At 43.4% G+C, this 21,746-nt stretch overlaps 1 protein-coding gene across 7 annotated transcripts in view; it reads right to left on the bottom strand.

Moving 5' to 3' along the window:
- Positions 1–21,746, bottom strand: part of SMARCA2 (SWI/SNF related, matrix associated, actin dependent regulator of chromatin, subfamily a, member 2) — a 178,296-nt gene that overhangs the window by 100,711 nt on the left and 55,839 nt on the right. For all 7 annotated transcript variants that reach the window (XM_027041111.2, XM_027041104.2, XM_053205306.1 and 4 more), the window contains exons 11-19: positions 19,785–19,915; positions 19,242–19,299; positions 17,000–17,100; positions 15,007–15,154; positions 11,041–11,204; positions 9,624–9,690; positions 8,833–8,943; positions 5,943–6,185; positions 4,435–4,548 (exon numbers count right to left, since the gene is read on the bottom strand). In XM_027041111.2, the coding sequence (XP_026896912.1) occupies positions 4,435–4,548; positions 5,943–6,185; positions 8,833–8,943; positions 9,624–9,690; positions 11,041–11,204; positions 15,007–15,154; positions 17,000–17,100; positions 19,242–19,299; positions 19,785–19,915 (1,137 nt within the window). The remainder of the gene's footprint in view (positions 1–4,434; positions 4,549–5,942; positions 6,186–8,832; positions 8,944–9,623; positions 9,691–11,040; positions 11,205–15,006; positions 15,155–16,999; positions 17,101–19,241; positions 19,300–19,784; positions 19,916–21,746) is intronic.

Below are 21,746 nucleotides of genomic sequence, written 5' to 3'. Positions count from 1 at the left end.
TAGTTTCATCAGAGGGAGTACAGGTTCCTGAGCCTACTCCAGCTACACTAGACAGAATTACTGTTTAATACATATGGAATATACTTTGTATTCTGAAGAGTTTTTCTGTCTTAAAACTCAACGATAAGAAACGATCCAATAAAAAAAAAAAAACAGGCAAGAGATTTGAGCACCATTTCATCAGAGAAGGTATATGGAGGCCAAATAAGCCATGAAAAGATGCCCAACATCAGTGGAAAATGGGGAAATGCAAATTTATGACAAGGTACCAGTGCACCTCTGTTGAAATGGCCAAAAAGGTCAAGAAAGCTGATGACACTCAAAGAGTACTGACGAGAATGTGGAGGAAACGCCCAGCTCAGACACTGCTGGTGCAACTGCAAAATGGTTCAGGAAGCTTAGAAAACAAGTCAGTTTAGAGAATTTCCTGTAAAGCTATGTGTACATTTACCACAGGACCCAGCAATCCCACTGGAGTGAGATGAAAAGCTATGTTCATGCACAGTGTTTATAGCAGGTGGATCCACAATCATCAAAAACCAGAAACAACCCAACTGTCCCCTCAAATAAATGGACAGACACCCCACGGTGCACCACAGACCAGAAAGCTACTCAACAATACAAATGAGGCAACCATTGATACAGGCGACAACTTGGATGGAGCTCAAACACACTGTACTGAGTGAAAGAATCCAGATGCAGAAGGTTTGATGAGACACGATGACTGATTCTATCCACGTGACAGTCTGGAAAAGGCAAAGCTATACGGATGGAAAACAGATCAGGGGTCGCACAAGGCTAACGGTTCCAGAGAGGATTTGGCTAAAAACAAGCAGCGCCAGGGGATCGGGGGGGGGGGGGGGGGGGGGTCTGGGAGGTAGAAACATTCTGTATTTTGACTGTGGGTACGATTAACAGGATTATGCATTTGTCGAAGCCCACAGAGCTGTATACCCGAGAGACTAGATTTTATCATATGTAAAGTTAGAAATAAAATGAAAAAACACTTTCCTAACTGGTTGCGCTTCATGAGAGCATTTGAGAATTCTTACTATGGAATATGTAGCCTTTTCCTACCATCAGCCATAATTCCTATCCAGTTCTTTATACAGGCTGAGAAAGACATACACGTTGTTTGTGGTGTCTGATTTATCACACCTGTAATAGGTATATATAATATATACACGTGTGTGTACGTTTTATCATCTGTATGTTTACACATATCACATCTGTAATATGTATACGTAAAATACAAGTGTATGTAATACGTATACATCTATGTTTATGTATGTGATATTATCTATATGTTGGCATATATTATACCTGTGATATGTATATGTAATATATACACTATATATGTAATATACACACGTGTCTATGTATATGATAACATCTATATGTTGGTAGATGATATATTACGCCTGTAATATGTGTATGTAATATATACACACATGCGTGCAATAAACATACATATATATGTAATACACACATGTATGTAATAAATATACATATATGTATATGACACCATTTCTATGTTGGCGTATGCTATATTACACCTGTAATATGTATATGTAATATAAACACACATGTATGTAACACACGTGTGTGTGTGTGTGTGTGTATGTGTGTGTGTGTGTATACACCATCTGTAAGCAGATGGGGGCAGAAGGAAGCTCCTTATCGCCCCAGGATGCCACTTTAATGGCCAACCAACTTCCCTCAGGTAAAAAAGCCTAACAAGACAAAAAAAGAAGAGAAGGAACACAGGCCAAACCACATCAACAGCTACATGCACAAGCAGTGTGATTAGCTCCCTACTCACCTGGAAAGGTTTATGGGCACAGAATGGGGGAGGGCCCCAGAAAAAGCAAGGAGGAGCGGAAGGTGACAAAGAACTTGAGGTGAACACAAAGGAGAACTTCAAGTCAGCAGCAGACAGAGCAACACGTGTAGACAGTAAGGAACATGGCAGCAGCAACTGTCACTGGTCCAGGGTGTATCGCACGCCAGGCTGAGACTTAGAAGTGCCACCTCCATGAATACTCTCAACGACTGTAGGAAGGCAGGTATTATTTATTTTCCAGTTCACTGAGAGGAGCACTGAGACTCACTGGATTAACTGACTAACGCCACACGGTTAGTAAGAGACAGGCAGTGGGGGACCCATGTCCGCTCCGGCAGGCAGGGCCCGTTATTCCTACTCCACGAGCTGCCTCCACAAAAGGCACAGATAATATACCACATACAGGGCATGTACCATACCTCAAATAATACTCTGGGTATTAAAGAATATAAAGTGTAGTTTATGCAGAAGACATGCTCTCGAAAATCGAATCCTAATTTTTTTTAAGTTTATCCATACTCAGGAAGCTCTCTTGTGAAAGGAACAGTGAAAAAAAGTAGTTTAGTAAAGCAAAGAATTCCTCTGTGACACAAACTGATCACCCCATAACCCTTACTCTGGGCAAGCTGGGAGTTTTATATAATGGGTTTTCTTTTCTTTTTAATGTTTATTTACTTATTTTTAGAGCGAGAGGGAGAGAGAGAGAGTGAGACAGAGAGAGAGACAAAGAGAATGCACATGTAGGGGAGAGGGGCAAAGGGAGAGAGAGAAAGAATATGAAGCAGCCTCCATGCTCAGTGCAGAGCCCAGCACAGGGCTCAATCCCACAGCCGTGAGATCATGACCTGAGCTGAACAACAGTTGGATGCTTAACTGAGTGAGCCACCCAGGCGCCTTATATAATGGATTTTCTTAAAACAGGGCATACTTCCAGCTTGTGATGTGTTCTTTTTTAAGATTTTTTTAATAAGTTTATTTATTTATTTTGGGAGACAGAGAGCGAGCGGAGGAGGGGCAGAAGAGAGGGAAACAGAGAATCCCAATGTCAGGGCAGAGCCTAGTGTGGGGCTTGAACCCACAAACTGTGAGATCATGACCTGAGCTGAAGTTGGATGCTCCACCAACTGAGCCAGCCATGTACCCCATGTGATGTGTTTTTAAAAATCTGTCTATATTACCCAGTCCTGGAAGTAAGTAAACAAAATTAACAAGTATTATGAAATGAATAAATGAAGGACTTCGGTTAGTTACCTTTTATTTTATACTTCTAAAGAAACCAAAGAAGTATAGGATACATTAAAATTATTAACATCCGCTTCTATACCTTTCAGGATCTCAGTAACAGTATAATGACAAGTAGTTAGAGGGGGCCACTGACCAATGGACCCATGCCCCAGTTTATTCAAGAAGTACGGTCCAGTAAGGGGATTACCCAAAGACACCAAGACCACAGGAAGTCAAAGAAATATCAACCACATTCAATCCCCAGGATCCATTCACTAGCAAAATAAAATACTTATTTAGTCTTCTGCTGGGATAAGAATGATATAAGGACTGTATTTATTTTTAATTCTTTTTCCTGACTGTTAATGAGTAGGGAAATTAGGAACAGAATTCCGTCTTAATAAAGAGATCAGCTTTGTATACTACCCTGTCAACTCCCACTTAAAAAATGAACAGGATGAGCCAATCTGTCCAAAAAAATAGAGCCCTTACACAGAAAAACACAATGATGCAAAATATACATTTCTGAACTGGCTCATCTATGGAGAAAACTCAAATCCAAGTATCTCATACTAGTCATATACAATGTCAAACAATCTATCTTTAAGACAATATAATTTAGAACTCAGAAGTGTGTGCTTCCAAAATAGGATCAGAAACATATTAAACTAATACCCAGGTCAAACCAAAAAATGTGCAGGGAAGGGCTCAACAGACATTCTAAGGCACTGAAAAGTCCTGATAAATACCTGCCTAAAAGGTTCACAGGAAGTTACTTTTTATGGTGCAGGACAAAATCCCTGTCCAAGAATAATTAGATGATGTGTCTATAATTTGCAGGAACTCTTGTTTTTTACTTACTATCAGAACAGTGGCATCACAAGCATCACAAGCATTCAATAAATTTCTAGGAAACCTGGCAAATGTCTAGTAGGCCTTTTGCTGATGATTCAAGCCCCAAACTCATGCCCTTGTTTGACTCACCAGCACATCAATTCTGTGGCTCCTGCAAGAGTAAACTCAATGAGGCCAATAACTTAAAAAAAAAAAAAAAAAACACCTTAAAGTTACAGTATAACATTAAACGAACACAAGGTTAAGGGAAGGTAAGTTAAAGCTACGATGTAGGCAGACTCTATGAATTTGCTAATTTTATAAAATCTGCCCCAGAGCCTTAGGAAACCGGGCTGGAGACACCAAAATTTCCCTTCTCTCCCTACCCTAAAATCTCTAGCTTCTATCAAACAAAAAAAGGACATCACGCTATTTCCGCGACACCACCTGTGACTCAAACACAAGCCTGCTGTTACAGAAACACAATTGAAGGTGCAGAGAGAAGCCACCATTTTTTTGATTTTGCAACATACTTTTTCTGGCAGCTGGGATTCAACTTCTTTCTTCAGCCTCCTCAATAAAAATGGTCTCAATACCTTGTGCAGGCGCCTGATGATCAATATAGTTTCTTCTTCATTCAAGTCCACCTACAAGAGAACCTCAGGTGAGTCGGACATTTTTTTTTAATGATGTTTCACTTAATAACACTTTAGGCTACCTTTCTTATTTGTTGCAATGCACGACTGAAATCGTGTGTGCAGCACGAAGGCCAGGTCATTCATTACCTCTGAATTCTCTTCCCACGTGCCAGGTGGCAATAAAATGGACTCTAAATGGGTGTCTTTGTCTTAATGTGCAGTTCCATGGAAAAGGGGCCAGAGCCCCCAGCTTCCCAGTTGAGAATCTTTTGGAGAGGACTGCAACAAAGCCTTACTGAAGACTGAGACAGAACCCGAGGGAAGGGGCAAGAGTTCGTGTGTTCTCACTCGAAGCTGAAGCGTTAAGCTAAGCTCTTAACTTGGATTGTCTCCGATGCAGAAACACACCAAGGCCATGTGGCCTGAACATGAAAAGAAAAAGAGAGCAGATCTAGTTTGTGTTGGTGAGCTTCCAAGCCTCTCTACCTCACTCTTCCTTTCCTCTGCCCTGATCTCGTTCCACCCTCTGTATACATAACCTCGTCTAGAACCTCTGTGTCACCTTCCTCTATGAACCTCTAGGGGGCAGATTTCATTGGCGTTGCTTTCTACACACGGGCAAGCCACTGCATTTCTGACAAAGGGCAAAGATCCCTATAACGTACTTCAAAATTCAAGGGCTGAAGAGTTCCAACATAAATGTCTCGACAGCTTTCTAAGTGGCTTTTCAATCCCACAGTTAAGAAACCACTAATCAAAAGGACAGGTACCCATTTCTTTTCTTGCAACGGCCCGTGTCTTCCTTTCAGAAATGAGCTCCAAGACAAAAATTGATGGTGGAAGGAATGAAAATAAGGAATGTGAAAATGGCTGCTCCGGGATCTGAGGAGCATTTATATAGGCACAAAACTGAGGCTCACACAAAAGCCGGAAAAAAAAATGTGTACAGAGAATTAGTGTGGACTAGCTCAGTTTTACACACAAATTCTTCAGGGGGATATAGTTTGACGAGAAGCCCAAGTTTACAACAAGGAAATATCTGTTTTAAGGTTTGTGCTCAATTGGTTCGCTTGATCTGGTTAAACTGATTCAACAAATATCTCCCGTTCATCCTCCCTGTGGCCCTTGTAGATAAACATTCCAACAGTCAGGAACATTCTCTGCGGGCCTACTTAACACGTTGGCAAAAGACCAAGGACCTAGATTCTAGGATCCTAGACCATTTTCTTAGGACAGAAAATAACCCTGGAAAGAGAACATAATGCATCCACTGATTAGCTCTGTAAAGTAAGCAACACTGTAAACCACCCTACGGGCTTTCTGTGGCGCTAACATTCTTGGCTTTGGGTTCCTTATGTTCATTTCATTCCCATACGTGGAAAATACAAAAGTTAGACCAGTACCCTTTCTCCAGTCATGGCAAATGGAGCATTAAACCACTGTTCAAACGTGCTGCAGCTCTTAAAAATCGTGGGGAGGAGGAAGTTAAGGAGGGCCCAGAGTTCCGGGAGCTTATTCTGCAGTGGGGTCCCGGTCAACAGGATCCTTCTGGGGGCCACATAGTGAGTGTTCAAGACCTGAGTCAGCTTGCAGTGGTGATTCTTCATTCGGTGGCCTTCATCCACTATCATGTATTTCCACCGAATCTGTAACACATGAGGAAGGACCAACATGTGGTGAGCTAGGGAAAATACCACAGGCAGGCAGTGGTGAGGAAAACCAAAGAACTCATACTTTGTGCATAATACAGTGTGATTCCCCCTAGGATAAAAGAATCTCAACAGTCTATTTCCCATACCTGATGGATCACGTAAGACGTCATGTGATGATGGAACGTCAAAGCCACAATGCTGCACATGTGATTCCAAACCACCCTTCCCAAAGAAGGGAACTTAGCCCAGAATGAAGTGGTCGGGCCAGGACTAGCTCCTGCGTCTCGCCCCCCAACACCCCTCCTATTGATGCTATCTCAGATTTAGCGTTCATGCTGCCTCTGCTCCTAGAAAGTACAGAATAGAGCTCTCCACTTAAAGCAGAGATTACTGACTGGTTTTCCAAGGTGGCGTCAGCAGGTACTTAGAGCTGAGCTCTTCCGGCTTCATGCCTTCGTTTCTATTATTATATTGGCTGACTAGTACCTTTGGGGCTTGGCTCAGCTCAGTGTTCTTTTTTCTTTTTAATTTGAATGAGTTGCTAACATTTAAAAGTTGGAATTATTTCACATAAAAATCTGGACATCCAGCTTCTCTTAAAAAAGAAGATCTGGCAACTTGGAGTCTCTCGGTTCAGACAAATTCCTTACCTGCCAGATCTAGGATCACTCTTTTGAGATAGCTAAAACGAAAGGACATACTCACTAGCACTGAAGACAATGCTAAAATATCATCCCTCTATTTGTGCCAGAACTTCGGAATTAAACACAATCTTCTTTCCCAGCATGACTACTGCTTTAAAAATAAAGAATGGCCATATGACACAATCTTCCCTCCTAAGTCTACTAGACACTGGCCCCTTCCTCTCTCATAACTTACCCTTCAGCTCTCTTCAAGGTCACTGGTCTCAGTTTCTTTAAGTGAGAACAATAAGGAATGTGCCACTAAGCCTATTCATTCCCTACAAAACAGTGGAAATGGCCAAGAAAAGCATCCGGTGCTCAGATGTCCCTGGATCCTGCTGCAAAGCTCCCAGAGAGAGGAGGGAGACTAGCAAAGTATTTTAGGTGGTTCCTGCCTTCCTCATGAGAAGTGACAGTAAAATCGGGGGAAAAGAAATAAAATCATCCGCCAGGTTGGGACGTTCGGGTAAAAGAAACTACCAGAGTTTGGGGTTGTTTACTCTTCTTTCACCATTTCTAAGAAAAGCATTTAAGAACCAAGCTGTATGGACAACTGTCCCAAGCTTACCAACAGCATGAAAAGAGGCCAGCAGATAAAAATGTATTCAAGTAAGCATTCTAATCTAATTTCCTAATTTAGCTTATGACCTAACAAACAAGGAATCAGGGGACGCTGATTTTGCTAATTTGCTAATTTACCAATTAGGTCTTCTGCTTGGGCAAAATATTACTATCCCTTTCTATAGCCTCAGTAACAAATAAAAGCAATTCATCTCATTATCAGGCATCTCTGATGAATTCTGAAATACATACGCAGAAGATGTGATAGGGTGTTTTTTTTTTTAAAGAATCTCAAATGTGCAAACACATTCCCGCAGTAATATTGAAAACATGTCATTTTTGACATGTTCAATGTCAAATTCATCTCTGAGCCGAAGGAGCAGGAACACAGCACTATTGCCACTGTCATCTCAATTATTAAACCCCCCTGGGAGCACACTTCCTGTATGTTACTTCCTGTGATGCCACGAAGGGAGCACTCCGTTCCCAGAGCAAAGGTTTAAGGCAGAGAAAGAACAGGTCCAAGAAACAGGGATTCCGTTCAGTTCTGGCCATAACTTAGTTTCAGATTATAGCACTTCGGTAGCACCGTGGGGGAAAAAGAAATTACCAAAGGGGAAAACAAAAGGAAGTTTTCATAGTTGCTCCCATGAACCAATGTATTTCTGTCATTCGGCAAGAACGCATCAGGAGGCAAGGTGATATAAGTGAAAAACACTTTTCTATTTTATGGCTAAAGGACAACTTAGGACGTACAAATTAAAGCCATGAAGGTTGCAGGTGGAAAAACAAGCCTCTCTCAGCTTCAAGTAAATAGAGAAACAGCCCAGAGTAATTCAAACAATAGCCCATTATTTTACCAGGAAAACCTAACACAGGAATAGCACCAAAGCCCCAGCCTGGATGAATGTTCGTATGGAGAGGTGCCCACTCATCTTTGGAGAGACAAAGGCACCAGAGGAATGAAGTCACGCGGCTGACAATAACCCAGGGCAGCAAAAACAATTATTTCTTCCACAAGCAGGTTCAGGGCCACTGGAGAGAAAAAGAGTTGCAGAGGGAGCCCAGGTGAATTTCTTAAGAGATGTAAACTCATTAACTAGGAGAGGCTAGGTAAGAGAAGCAGAATCAATGACATATGCCAAAAAAAAAAGCATGCATAAAATTAAAACCCAAGACCAAAATATATCTGACTCTGCAAGTGAGCGAGAGCGAGAGAGAGAGAGAGAGAGAGAGAGAGAGGAAGGGAGGGAGACAGCGAGAGGGAGAGGGCAAGGGGAAGGGAGAGAAGCCATCTAATGATCAAATTATAGTAGCGAGTATAATTTGGGGAATACTTTACGCTCCAGTGCAATGGTCCATAATTAGAGGTAAAAGAATTTTTTTTTCAAACATACCTTTGCAAGAATGTGCTTGTCTTTGATAATGTACTCATAAGTAGTCAAGAGGACGTTGAATTTGCCACTCCGCAGCTGGGGGACAAGGGAGCGACGCATGGCAGGGGTGCCCTGAATGGAAAGAAATACATACATATATACATATATATATATATATATATATATATCCCAATGGAAGTAATGTGAGCATTTTGTCTCACTATTCATGGCTTAATGGAGCCCAGACACGTGACTGAGAATTGCACATATATGCATTATCATATACAGATCCATTATCCAAGAAGAAAGTGCTTGGCAAAATCGCACACATCTGGACAGTTTTCAGACCCTTACAGACAGGCTTTCCCAGTGAAAACTGAGGGTGGGGAAAGAGAGAAAAGGAAATTATGGCAACCTCGAGGTAGCAGAGACCCTGCTGCCCTGCTGGAATGCTTCATTTCTATGGGACCGTGCAGCAGGCAGCCCAAGCGTCCGGGTAATTGCGAACTTTGCGGGAACCGTGGGCACAGAGGCACGCGGAATGCGCGATATTTGTCATTTGTATTACTCTCATCAGAAACCTCGCAATATGATAATTAACAATTTTCTTCTGCATTTCACTATCTGAAAGTAATTATGGTTTATTACAGTAATCTTCTTGGGATGATTAACTCACACTGTTTGGTACATGATGTACATGACAAAACTTTACAACCAAATACAGTTCACAGATGTGCATATGGAACGAAGAAAAAAAAATAGGGTCTATTTTTTGCTTCTCCACATTTATATATAAATACAGCATTCCAAACCTTGTAAGAAATTTTCACCACAGAAGGAGCCCATTTGTCAAATTCATATGTCCAGTTAGACAGAGTCCTATGGAACAAAAAAGAAAACATTCAGAGAAAAAGACATTTGTATGAAAAATCAGTGGTTAAAAAGACGTTCTTATTCATGCTCAGGCCTCACCTTGAAAGGGGCTAGAGAGTATAAATTATCTCAACTAAGTATCTCTTTTAAAGGTGTGGAAGTAAGAGATAAGTGGAGAATAAGACACCCCAAAGCATGACAAGTGTGTGTGTGTGTGTTCCTAAGAAATCTCCTAAGGAAAAAAAAAATTAATGCATAAACATAGAGGGGGAAGAAAAACCTTAGCAATTGTCAGAGTGATGTGGGGACTCTTTAGAAGCAGCCATGTAAGTGCACAGAAAAGTTGAGTCAGGAAAAAGAAATTTTATAAAAAGCACATGAAAATATTAAATAAATATGTGAAGATAGAGTAAGGGAAAAACACTGAATGCCCTTTTTTTTTTTAAATCCCTGAAAACATCACCGTAATACAGGAGTCCAAACATGAACAATATAGGTAAAGAGCAAAACATATACTTGAAACATAGATATAATACAAAGGATGTCTAAATACCACGGATTTGGATAATGCAGATTCAGAAGGCTTGCAAATAGTCCTCGTTTGGACCGAATTTGCAAAGGCTAAACCAGAATCCTTTTTTTCTCAAGGTCCAAGACTGTACCAACACTGGGATCGACAAAGATCTCAGGGACTAAAACTGTAATCTAACACCCACAGCCAGAGACCCCATTCTGGAAGGGGGGCTCTTCTGAACAGGTATTCCTTCTCTCAGAAGAGTCAGAGAAAGACCTCCGAGGAGACGCACAGTGGGCCAGGCTCTGGAACTAAATGGAGAACAGCAAGACCCATCCTGATGGCTGAAATTAACCTGCATGTACCAAAGGCAGTTTAATGCAAAATTCAGTTATGACTGTGATTTAGCTTCTGCTTTAAAAAGGTACAGCGAAGACAGGTTGAATAAGACATACTTTTTGAATTTCTGCAACCTTTTGGAAATGGGACAAGGGAAAGCTATCAAAGAAATCTTTAAAAAAAAAATATGTCCAAGCCTTTCCACCTCGGGAGTCACTTAAGGTGTCACAATGAATAAGACCTAACTGTGCCCTGTGCAGGCTGTGTAGACTACAGGGCTAATGGCTGATAAAAATCACTTTGTCCTGTGTTTAAACAGCCATTCAAAGAGGCTGGGGGTTGAGGGGGAGGGTGGGCAGTGAAAACCTAAATCCAGATTAGATGCTCTTGGTAATCCCAAGACCTGCTAAAATTCTGCCTTAAATGAAAAAACAAAGATGAGCTACTAAGAGGGCAATCTACAACCTAGGGAAAGATAGTGCGAAATAAATGACTTTACTTACGAAAGGGGAACAATGATGAGATAGGGGCCATTGAGTCTTTTGTGCTCCATCAGATAAGTGATGAGGGCAATGGTCTGTATGGTCTTTCCTAGCCCCATTTCATCAGCTAAGATCCCGTTCAAATTGTTATTATACAGGGAAACCATCCATTCCAGGCCCTGGAGCTGAAATGAAGAGTAATTGCTTCAATTATCCAAGATCTGCACAGGTAATTAATACTAATACAACTCAAGTGAGGCTGTGACTTCTTAACTCCTCGGTGCCGTAGGTTGCATTTCCCACAGTAGGCAAGTGGGGGGAAGCACCAACACAAAAAGAATTTAAAATATGAGCCTGTAATCATTCCGGCTGCTTGGCAGGTGCTAAGTGTTAATCAGATTTAGAAATGACGGGCTGCAGCATACTGGTGGGATTTTAAGCAGCTTTCCTGCTCATCCCTACTTAGCATTTCACAGTATATGACATTCCACAGTGATTATAAATGAAGAAAACCCAAACTAAAATCCATTCCAACCACTCCAAGAACAAAAAGCCAATGTGAGGATTAGAGACAAACAAACCAGAAGGCAGGTTTGGCACACAGATCAGAGATCATTAGAAACAGCCTTCTTGGCAACGTAGAGACTCCCCCGGGGCGGGATCCCCTCCGGGAGGAAGCAGGGTGACCGGGGAGCCAAGGGCGCGCTGCTGGGTCCACAGGAGCACATTTCCTTGTGGAGAAAAAGCTCCCAGGCACCACTTTGCAATGTGGGTGCCCCCCATGGGCAGCGCACTGGAAGCTGACTACCTGCAAACAGGCCCCACAGATTTTTAAAGTACAAGAGCTCTGCACCAGAGATGCAGCCTTGGGGTTCCTGTGTTAACTACAAGAAAGCTTGGGTGAAAATACGGAACTGCTCCACTTCCTTCCCCCAACCACCAATACCACTACCATCCCACACATGTTGGATTTCAATGGTAGAAGCAATTTAATGTATTTATTTACGTGATATACATTTACACACTTACATGTTACATAATACATAGAACTATTCACCTAGACGATGTATTACATATTACACAGAAGTAAATGTGAATAAATATACAAACACATAAATACGCATATCTGCTGAAACCAATTTAGCTTGCTGATGAAGTTATACTTAGGGAAATGTTCCTTTTAATTTATTTTATGTAAGAACAAAGCGAGTAATTCAACGATTTTCGTTAGTTATTAAGTGACTGTTCTGTGCAAAGGACCATGCACCGAGGGAGAGAACACGGATGCGGGGTGTGGAGGATGCATGCCTCCCTTCAGAAGTTTCCAGTCCAAGAGGAGACAAAAGGCATTCACACATACACATGGTCTAAGAAGTGCTTGAAAGTATGTGGCATACATATAAATACTATAAACTTACTTAAAACGGTACTAGCACATATATGCAATTGTATCGAGCAGGTCTGCAGAAATACCTCCATAGGCCACTTGGGCTACCTTGTACCATGCAAGACGCCCAATCATCCTACAGGATTTTGCAGGACAGCAACACCAGGAGATGGGAGACACAGGGAGGGCTCTGAGGGCACGGGCAAAGATAGAGAAGGCAAGAGGGGAAATGAGTGGCCACCACAGTGGCGGGTGGGAGGGGTTGCATGACTGCAAGAGGACCCTGAGACCACCAGACCTTTTGGAAAGTCAACTAAACGCCAAAAGCATTTGAACAGTGGTTTAGTGGATTTTTTTTTTTAAACGAAAACTGGCAAAGGGGCTGAATTTTGCATCTGCGTTCAACCTAGATAAAACAGGAGCACGAGTGGGCAGCACAGGAGACTAGAAAGTCATGAAACTGTAGGAAGGGATTTGGATTTCCCTAGACCGCAGAACTGGAGGGTTCGGGCAGCAAAGCACACTTGTGCGGCTTTCCCGGGAAGCAGCAGAAGAGCCTCCCCTCCACCCCCATCCACAGTGCCAGGGTTACAGAACCATTAATGACACAAAAAAATGTGCCAAGGAGCAAGGTGACAGAAAGCTAACGCGTGGACAGAGATCCAGGAAAGCGCTGAGCCGCAGCTTTGGGAGAAGCAACTCCGTGGAGCGAAAACCCGGAAGGGGTCTGATGCGCATGCTCAGGAAATCTACAGTGGCCTGGAGAGGAGGAGGGGCAGGAAACGCACAACCGGAAACCGGGGAGACAGGTGTGAAAGGACTGTGATGTCAGGGGATTAGAAAGGTGTTGGATGGTGGGAGGAAATCTGTGTGGCATCAACACTGATTTATGAATATTCCAAAGTATGCATCTTCTCCGTGTAGACCGACAACAGTTTACTAGAACAAACTGAGTTGACATCTATGCCAAGTACGACGAAAACAACTTGGAACCTCGTGAAAATAGCATGGTCTTTGGAGAAACCATGACCTTACTATAGCCAGAACAGTGGTTCTCCAAGTGTGCTCCAGCGGCTCCTGCTGGGGAGATTTTCAGAGCATCCCCAAGGTCAAAACTATTCTCGCAATATCACTAATTCACCTTTTACATCAGGTTGATACTTGAACCGGTGATGCAAAAGCAGCAGGGGGTACAGACTGCTGGCACCTTAATTCAAATCGAGAAGGGGACTGTGGCAATGGGCAATGCAACCTTCACCCCCGACCATGGCAGCAAGCACAGTGCCCAGGATTAAGAGTTTAGGGGAGGGGCGCCTGGGTGGTTCAGTTGGTTAAGCGTCTGACTTCAGCTCAGGTCATGATCTCATGGTTCGTGGGTTGGAGCCCTTCATCGGGCTTTCTGCTGAGAGCTCAGAGCCTGGAGCCTGCTTCAGATTGTGTGTCGCTCCCTCTCTCTCTCTCTTGCTCTCTCTGCCCCTCCCCCACTAGGGCTCTCTCTCTTTTGAAAATAAATAAATTTTTTAAAAAATTTAAAAAAAAAGTTTACAGGAGCCGAGTCCAAGAGGTCTGACAACTTAAACCAATACTTCCTGAGGTATATTCCAAAAGACACTAATTTTATAGCATGTTAATAGGGGATATATCAACATAAAATTTGGTGGTCAAAGAAATTTGGGGATTAGGAAGTTAAAGTTATTTCACTGCAGGATGCTGATGTGCAATCATAGGTCACACGTTTATTTTTGCAGAGTCGTGAATGCGCTCCTGCACAGCAGGGCTTACCAGGAGGGTCACTTCCAAGGTGCCCATATGTCTGCTTGGCTCAGGATAGTCCTGGGTTATGCCTGGTATTTATAGGAAGGGCTTCTATACACGCTCCTAAGCATCCAAATTTGCGATATTAAATTATGCAATAATCCTACTTATAGCTGATAGTACTGCCCATATTTATTTGACCACAGAACATTTTTTTTTCTTTTTAAGGTACGTCTCCTGAGACAAATGTTCCAAGGAACACACTTTGGGAAACACCAAAGTGGCAGGAGGTAGAAGACAGGAGCTGACCTTATTCCAACAGGTCAAATGCAACGTCTGTTATGTTTACAGTATACTTTTCACCAGAGCTCCCCATTTGATGGTGTCTTAAAAAAAGCATAAATATAGTAGACAGCGGCTCCCAGAAGCTGAATCCATGGCATTAAACTCTAGCCACCAATGCAAGTTTTGAAAAAAATGCTTCATTTACTTCAAGACGAGGCACAGATGTTCCTGTACGTACAGAATGTGGCTCGGTTTCCCATTGTGCAGAGACCCACAAGAAAACCGTTCCAAATGTTAAAGCCCATATTCCTTAAGATGCAATTCACCCGAAAATCATGGGAGAGAAAATGGGTATGCCCTAGTCAGGTGGTAAAATGGAAGTGCTCTGAAACAAAAATGGGAGGCACCACGGAAGAGAATCATCTTAACAATGGGACCCCAAATGCCTCCCCATCACCAAACTTCTTAAGCAATCGACACGTGCCTGTGCAAGACCCACTCCGACGAAAATTAGGTACAAGACTGTGACTTGCCAGGAGGGCACAGACCACACCCATTACCTGATAATGCTTCAGGGTCCCATTGATGAGGAGGGCGGACTGCTTCTCCACCCTCTCCGAGATGGCATGGGCCACCGTGTAGTAGGACTGGGAGCCCCTGGCACTGTACTGCATGCTGTACTCATCATCCACGTCTTGCTTCGCTGTCCTGGGACAGAGAGTGGAGAATCATCCTCAGATAATTTGGTGCCTGAATGGGGAGCCTAAAATAGCTGCAGTGAGTACGGTGTATCGATCACCTACTTCCTGTCTTCTAGTTCAAATACACAATCTGTAACCCTCACAGAATTAGCAAGGTAGACTGAGTAATGTCCATCCCCATTTTACGCTTGTGGGGAGCTGTAGGCTCACAGAGGTTAATTCATTTGTCTGGGCCACATAAAAAGTAGTGGAATCTGGGTCTGCGTGCAGGCCCGCTTGACCTCCAATGACCGATACGAACATGAGCTTGCCCAGCAGCTGAGAGAGGGAGCAAAGGGATAGGAAAGACAGGCCGGTTTCAGCTTCCTATGTCTTGTTAACCAGCTGATATTTTATTCCACAAGCAGTGAGGACCATCAAAGGTGGGGGTGGGGTTCTAGACCTCTGGTAAAGGAGGAATGGCAGACTGAGAAAACAAAGTTTCCTAATGTGGGACCTATTTCCTATTTCTGGGTGTCTCTTTTAAAACTCATCCCTTTTATTATTTATTTGTTTTTTAATAAAATTTATATTTATTTATTTCGAGGGAGACAGAGACAGTGCACATGGGGGAGGGGCAGAGACAGAGAGGGAGAGAGAGAATCCCAAGCAGGCTGTCAGCACACAGCCTGACGCGGGCCTCAAACCCATGAAGCCATCAGAACATGACCTGAGCCAAAACCAAGAGTCGAATGCTCAACCGACTGAGCCACCCAGGTGCCCGGAAACCTCATCACTTTAAAATGTTGTATTTTGCAGGGCGTCTGCGTGGCTCAGTCAGCTAAGTGTCCGACCTCAGCTCAGGTCATGATCTCTCATTTCATGAGTTCAAGCCCCACATCGGGCTCTGAGCTGTCAGCTTCGGATTCTGTGTCTCCCCCTCTCTCTGCCCGCTTCGGATTCTGTGTCTCCCCCTCTCTCTGCCCCTCCCCTGCTGTGCTCTCTTCTCTGTCTCTCAAAAAATGAATAAATGTTTAAATAACAAATAGATAGATAGATAGATAGATAGATAGATAGATAGATAGATAAATGTTGTATTTTGCGGGGCACCTGGGTGGCTCAGTCGGTTAAGCATCTGACTTTGGCTCAGATCATCTCATGGTTCATGGGTTGAGCCCCGCATCAGGCTCTGTGCTAACAACTCAGAGCCTGGAGCCTGCTTTGGATTCTGTGTCTCCCGCTCTCTCTGCACCTCCCTCACTCTCGCTCTGTCTCTCTCTGTCTCTCAAAACTAAAATAAATATTAAAAAAATTTTTTTAAATGTTGTATTTTGCATATTATTTCCTCCAAGGTTTCTCTTAATATTAGAGCTACACAAGCAAAGTGCTGACACAGAGGATGGCTGGGGTGAAGAATGGAGCCAGCAATTGAACACCGGGAGAAGAGGGCGCTGAGGGGTCCTAGGGTGCTGCGGAGACCGGGCAGGACAGGGGTTAACGGGGACCAGGAGGGAATGACATTTCTCACGGGGTGGAGGGGGGGGCGGGGGCTCAGGGTGAGTGTCAAGGTGGGAAGGGCAGCTGAGCAGCCAGCTAGTAGGGCCGGTCTGATCAGTTCAGTCCTGGCACCAAAGGCCAAGGTCAGGCAGAAGCCCAGGAGTGATGCTGAGCTGGAGATGGGGATTTGGGAGGAAGGAAGGAGATGAGCCCCCAAAGCTCGGTGGGTGACCTCAGTCGCCACATTCGTTTCACGTGGGGTGTGGGCGTAAGGTCGGTTGGCCTCCTTCCTTAGACAAAATTTTCCACAAGAAAATCCATAAAGCACAATCCTCCTGAAACACACGGACAAGGGAGAAAACTGAGCGATACACACTCAATGATCTGCTTGGCATCCTTCTCAGAAACCTCTTCACTGTTTGGATCCAGAAGTATTTTCTCTTCCATGTCCTGCCGACTGGACTCCTCCTCTTCATCCTGGGGAGGGAACAAAGACACAGGAAAGAGTCCACTTTCGCGAGGGAGCCTCGACGGTAGGCATTTTCTGAAAAGCGACTGGGTGGTACTCAACTTCACCGACAGAGGAAACACAATTAAGGGAGGAAGTAAATGTAATACTTACCTGAACCAGGCAATATGCCATTCCATTTCTGTTTAAATCATTGAATAAGAGAATAAGAGAAACCCTCTGAGGATCCCTTAGAACACCCACTCCCAAGAATGATTATGGAAAAGTCATGGCAGATGGGTATTTATCATTGTTTGGTTATCAGAGTCCTGCAGACCGTATCTTCTCTCACTTAGAAACATTCTAGAGCCTTCTCTCCAAAGCCAGACTTTAGAGGCTTACTATGATCCTTCTCATAAAAATGCTCTCTGATAATGCCAGTCGTCCCCCATGCATTCAAGGTAGAGGGGCTGGAGCTTGTGAACACAATGCCTTCTGTGACTACTTCACATCACATATTTCTGAATTTAGATTAAAACTGTCAATAACTTGGCAAAGGACTCACTATCTCCACCTCTCAACTGTGTACTATGATCTGCTGATCTGTTTGAAAGCTTCGCTATGTGCACTACCAACCACTGGTGTTGAAGGCTCAGCCCTTCCAGATAGTCCAGGAGAAATTCTTTAAAAGCAGGTTTCAAGAGAATAATGCTTTCCCACAACTGCTGAATGAAAACATATGAACTGACATGATGTTAACACTGACAATCAAACCTAGGACAACAGATCATTGAAATGCTGGGGTTCTGGCAAGGAGGCAGTACAGGTCTTTCGTTTTCTAGGCAAGGGATGAAGTTCTTTGAGGGGAACATGACTCGCCATGAGTGGGAGACCCAAGATGAGGACTCGGGGTTTCTAGACCCCTGGGTCAGAGTTCACTCTATTCCCGGCTGCCTAGAGCTGTCTGCAGGGGTCAGTCTTGGGCTGATAGCTGGGGGTTCAGCAGCCTACTGTATCTCATCTCTGTCCCTCCCTGGTTCTCTTACTCAATGACAAGATGCTTCCAATGGGTCACTTATGGACATACTTACTCATCCGAGTAAACAAGAAACACTTTTAAAATTGATTTTGTAAGCTTCAAAGACCTTGGAACAAAAGTGGCCTATAAAAAATAAATAGCATGCAACCCAAAGCAGTTTAATGGGGTGCTTCTTTTTTTAACAGAACTTTTATTATTTTTCCTCAACATAACTTTTATTTTTTTTCCTCTTTGTAAAAGTTAACAAGTGTTCATGGTAGATTCCTTTGGGGAAAAAAATGGGGGGGGGGCACAAAACAGAAGAAAATGACAATTGTCTTAAAACTCTGGTGAGCTGTATGACCCAGTCTGTGGATCTACGCCACAGCACTTTCTGAACCAAGATTCTTCCAAGGCTGGCAAACAGAATTAATGACCACTCAATAACAATGCTCTCATAAAGGAGATAAAAGTCTTCTTTTAACCCTCCTATATGTAATTATTAAGCATTTTGCAGTTGATCTAAAAAAAAAAAAAACCTTTACTGTTATTTCTTAAGTTCTGTTAAAAGTGTCCAAAATTACCATCCCAGGCTCTAGATGTCCTGACTGCTCCCTCCAAGAGACTGAGAAACATGCTTCTCCTTGGGTCATGGGTATATCCAAGGAATTCAAACCAGAATCATGTTTAAAGAGAAACCAAGAGGGTCAATAACCTCATTCAAACAAGCCCATGTTGCCCTTTCGTCTAAGTCTCCAGGTGTTTGACTGCAAATACACTCTAAGGCTTACAGGACTGCAGAAACCTTCAGGTGACTAAGACTCAGTGCAAACCAGGTAAGGCAAGGCGCTGCCTTCCCAAAGTAAACCATCTCCAATTCTCCCCCAAAAGACCGTTCTGTCCCCTCCAACATAATGTCAGCTTCTGTTTTCTTGGATTCATATAAATTTAGAATTCACCAAGTTTCCCCATTGGCCACGAGCCCCCGAGAGATCACTGTACTGTGGGGATTGTGCCATCACGGCTTTGGCTCATCCCTCAGCCCCAGGCGTCCCCCAAAGGCCAACACTGGAGGAAGACGCGACAGACAGACATGGTGCCTCCCCCATTAACTTTCAAACCCATACACTCCAAACACAGGTGACTACATACCTCCTCCTCGTAATCAGAATCACTCTCTTCACTGTCGGATCGGGGGGCGACTTCGTAACTACAGGAAAAGGAGTGGGAAGAAGAGGGGGCTTAGTTTTTTAAACTATAAGACAATATGTACACCCGTGACCTAACTAGCATGTTCTATGCACAAATGACAGATGCAGGTGAAATAACTTTAACCAGATCGGTAAAGGTCATGCTGTTTTAGTTCTAAGATTGTACAAGGAGCACAAAACTCTAAGAAGTCAAAGGAGGCAAGTACTTCTGTTTTATTGTTTTTTTGGCTTTTTTATTTGTTTGCTTGCTTCAATTTATTTTGAGAGAGAGAGAGAGAGAGAGAGAGAGAGAGAGAGAGAGCACAGGAGGAGCAGAGAGAGAGGGACAGAGGATCTGAAGCAGGCTCTGTGCTGACAGTAGACAGCTTGATGCGGGGCTCAAACTCACAAACTCTGAGATCATGACCTGAGCTGAAGTTGGACGCTCAACTGACTGAGCCTCCCAGGTGCCCCCTCCCCCAGTATTTCTGCTTTTAGGCCATACCCAGGATTCATCTCCAACCAGGCGTCCAGCTGACTTGCTTTGGGTGCTTCTGGTCCAAACAGGACCTTGCCAGTTTCTGTGTGAGTCACTTTGACAGGGAGGTCACTCATCTGACTGCTTTCATCTATGGGCTAGAAAGGAGACAAAAAAATACACATCACCGCTTGGTGTTCACACAGCCTCCCAATTCTGTGCTGGGCATTTCTCAGCCTTTTGGCTGCCCAGCATCTGAACCCTTTTTCTGTGAATGGAAAGTTCACCACCTATGGAATCCTGGCAGGAAGTGGAATACCACCTCCTACTGAAGAAGCTGAAAACACCAGCCTCTCTTACAGCAAGGCTACCAGCACAAGACCTCAGCTTCATCCACCGGACGCACTCACCAAGGCTCTGTATAGGGACCCAGAAGGCTGGGGAAGCCAGCAGGAACAGGCATGCTGGAGGGAGGGCAGAGCACAGCAAGTGGCCTTGTGGAGCTCCTGCCTGACTCCCAGCGTCAGCCATAGGTCTCCTGGTCGAGCTGTTCGGCTCAGCGCTGGCTATAGCCTTGAGGCATGTTCTCCGGGCTTTCTTGGAGATCCAATGAATTACCCAATATCCCATTAACATATTCTCTTCTCACTTAAATCTGGCAGGGTTGATTTTTGCCATTTGCAACTCAGAACCCTCAACCCCCAAATAATACTTCCTCAGATAACAACTATTGCAAAGTCATGGTTTCTGAGAAAACAGGAACAGAGAAAGGTACTGTCACCTCATGAGGGGCCAGTCTAAGCTTCTGCAGAACCAAATGGCCTGGCATCTAATGCAGCCACGGGTGCTAGGAGTAGGATTTTAAAGCAAAAAGCTCTGCTCATCTGAAACCTGGCGAACGGGCCAAGACTGAGCTGAAGTTCATTATTAGACTCTCAATGAAAAATGGCTTGCTCAGAAAATTAGGAGAAAAAAATGAAATTGCAGAGGCTGCATTCAACCTACTTCAGAGAACAAATTTTTTTAAGAGGCGTAAAAATGGAGTAATCCTATGCAAATGCGTGCAACTCATTACAGGGTGACGTCACCTCTAGGAGCAGACCCCCAGGCCAGACGTTGTTGGTTTGGAAATGCTTGATGTTTTAGGAGTCTTCAAGTTATCTATCTCCTTAAAGGTAATAAAATTCAATATTTAGAGAACTTATCAATTCCAAAGGATTTTTCCTAAATTGTTCTTAATTGAAGTTAAATATAAATGGTAGGAAAAACAGTATACAGTAGCTTATCTTACGTATCTTTATAATAAATGACCAGAGGGGCGCCTGGGTGGCTCAGTTGGTTGAGCCTCCGACTTTGGCTCAGATCAGGATCTCATGGTTTGTGGGTCTGAGCCCCGCGTTGGGCTCTGTGCTGACAGCTCAAAGCCTGGAGCCTGCTTTGGATTCTGGGTCTCCCTCTCGCTCTCTGCCCCTCCCCCACGTGTGTTCTGTCTCTCTTGAAAATAAATAAACATTTAAAAAAATTTTTTAAAAAATGACCAGAAAAAAAAAGTTCTTTCTCCCTTCTCCTTTAAGAAAACACTGTAAGAATAAAAAACAATATATTATGATTATCAACCAAAATAAGCTTTAAAAAAAGAAAAGGATTACTCCAAACTGTCTTTTTTGTTTTTCTTTTATGTGTGCTAAAGCGATGCATGTGAACACCATTACTTTGCACGCACGACGTTTCTTTCTCTTTAATGTGAAAGGTCATCTACACACCCATGTGATCAAGACCTACCAGTCGCTATCGCCTCCCTCGGAAAAGTCAGCTTACGTTACCTTGAACTATTATAATATAGCTTTTTCATTCTTATGTCATGCCTCAAAGAAAATTGGGAATCACTGTAGCTGGAATTAGATCTTTGGCAAAAAGCACTGAATGAGCACAGCAGAGTGTAAGAACATGATTTCAAAACAAACTGAGCAAGATGTCCACTTTGCCAAC

The sequence above is a fragment of the Acinonyx jubatus genome, chromosome D4 (assembly GCF_027475565.1).
Source record: "Acinonyx jubatus isolate Ajub_Pintada_27869175 chromosome D4, VMU_Ajub_asm_v1.0, whole genome shotgun sequence".
Taxonomy (NCBI): domain Eukaryota; kingdom Metazoa; phylum Chordata; class Mammalia; order Carnivora; family Felidae; genus Acinonyx; species Acinonyx jubatus.
Note: the sequence above shows the minus strand (reverse complement) of the source record. Positions and strands in the feature narration are given on the sequence as shown.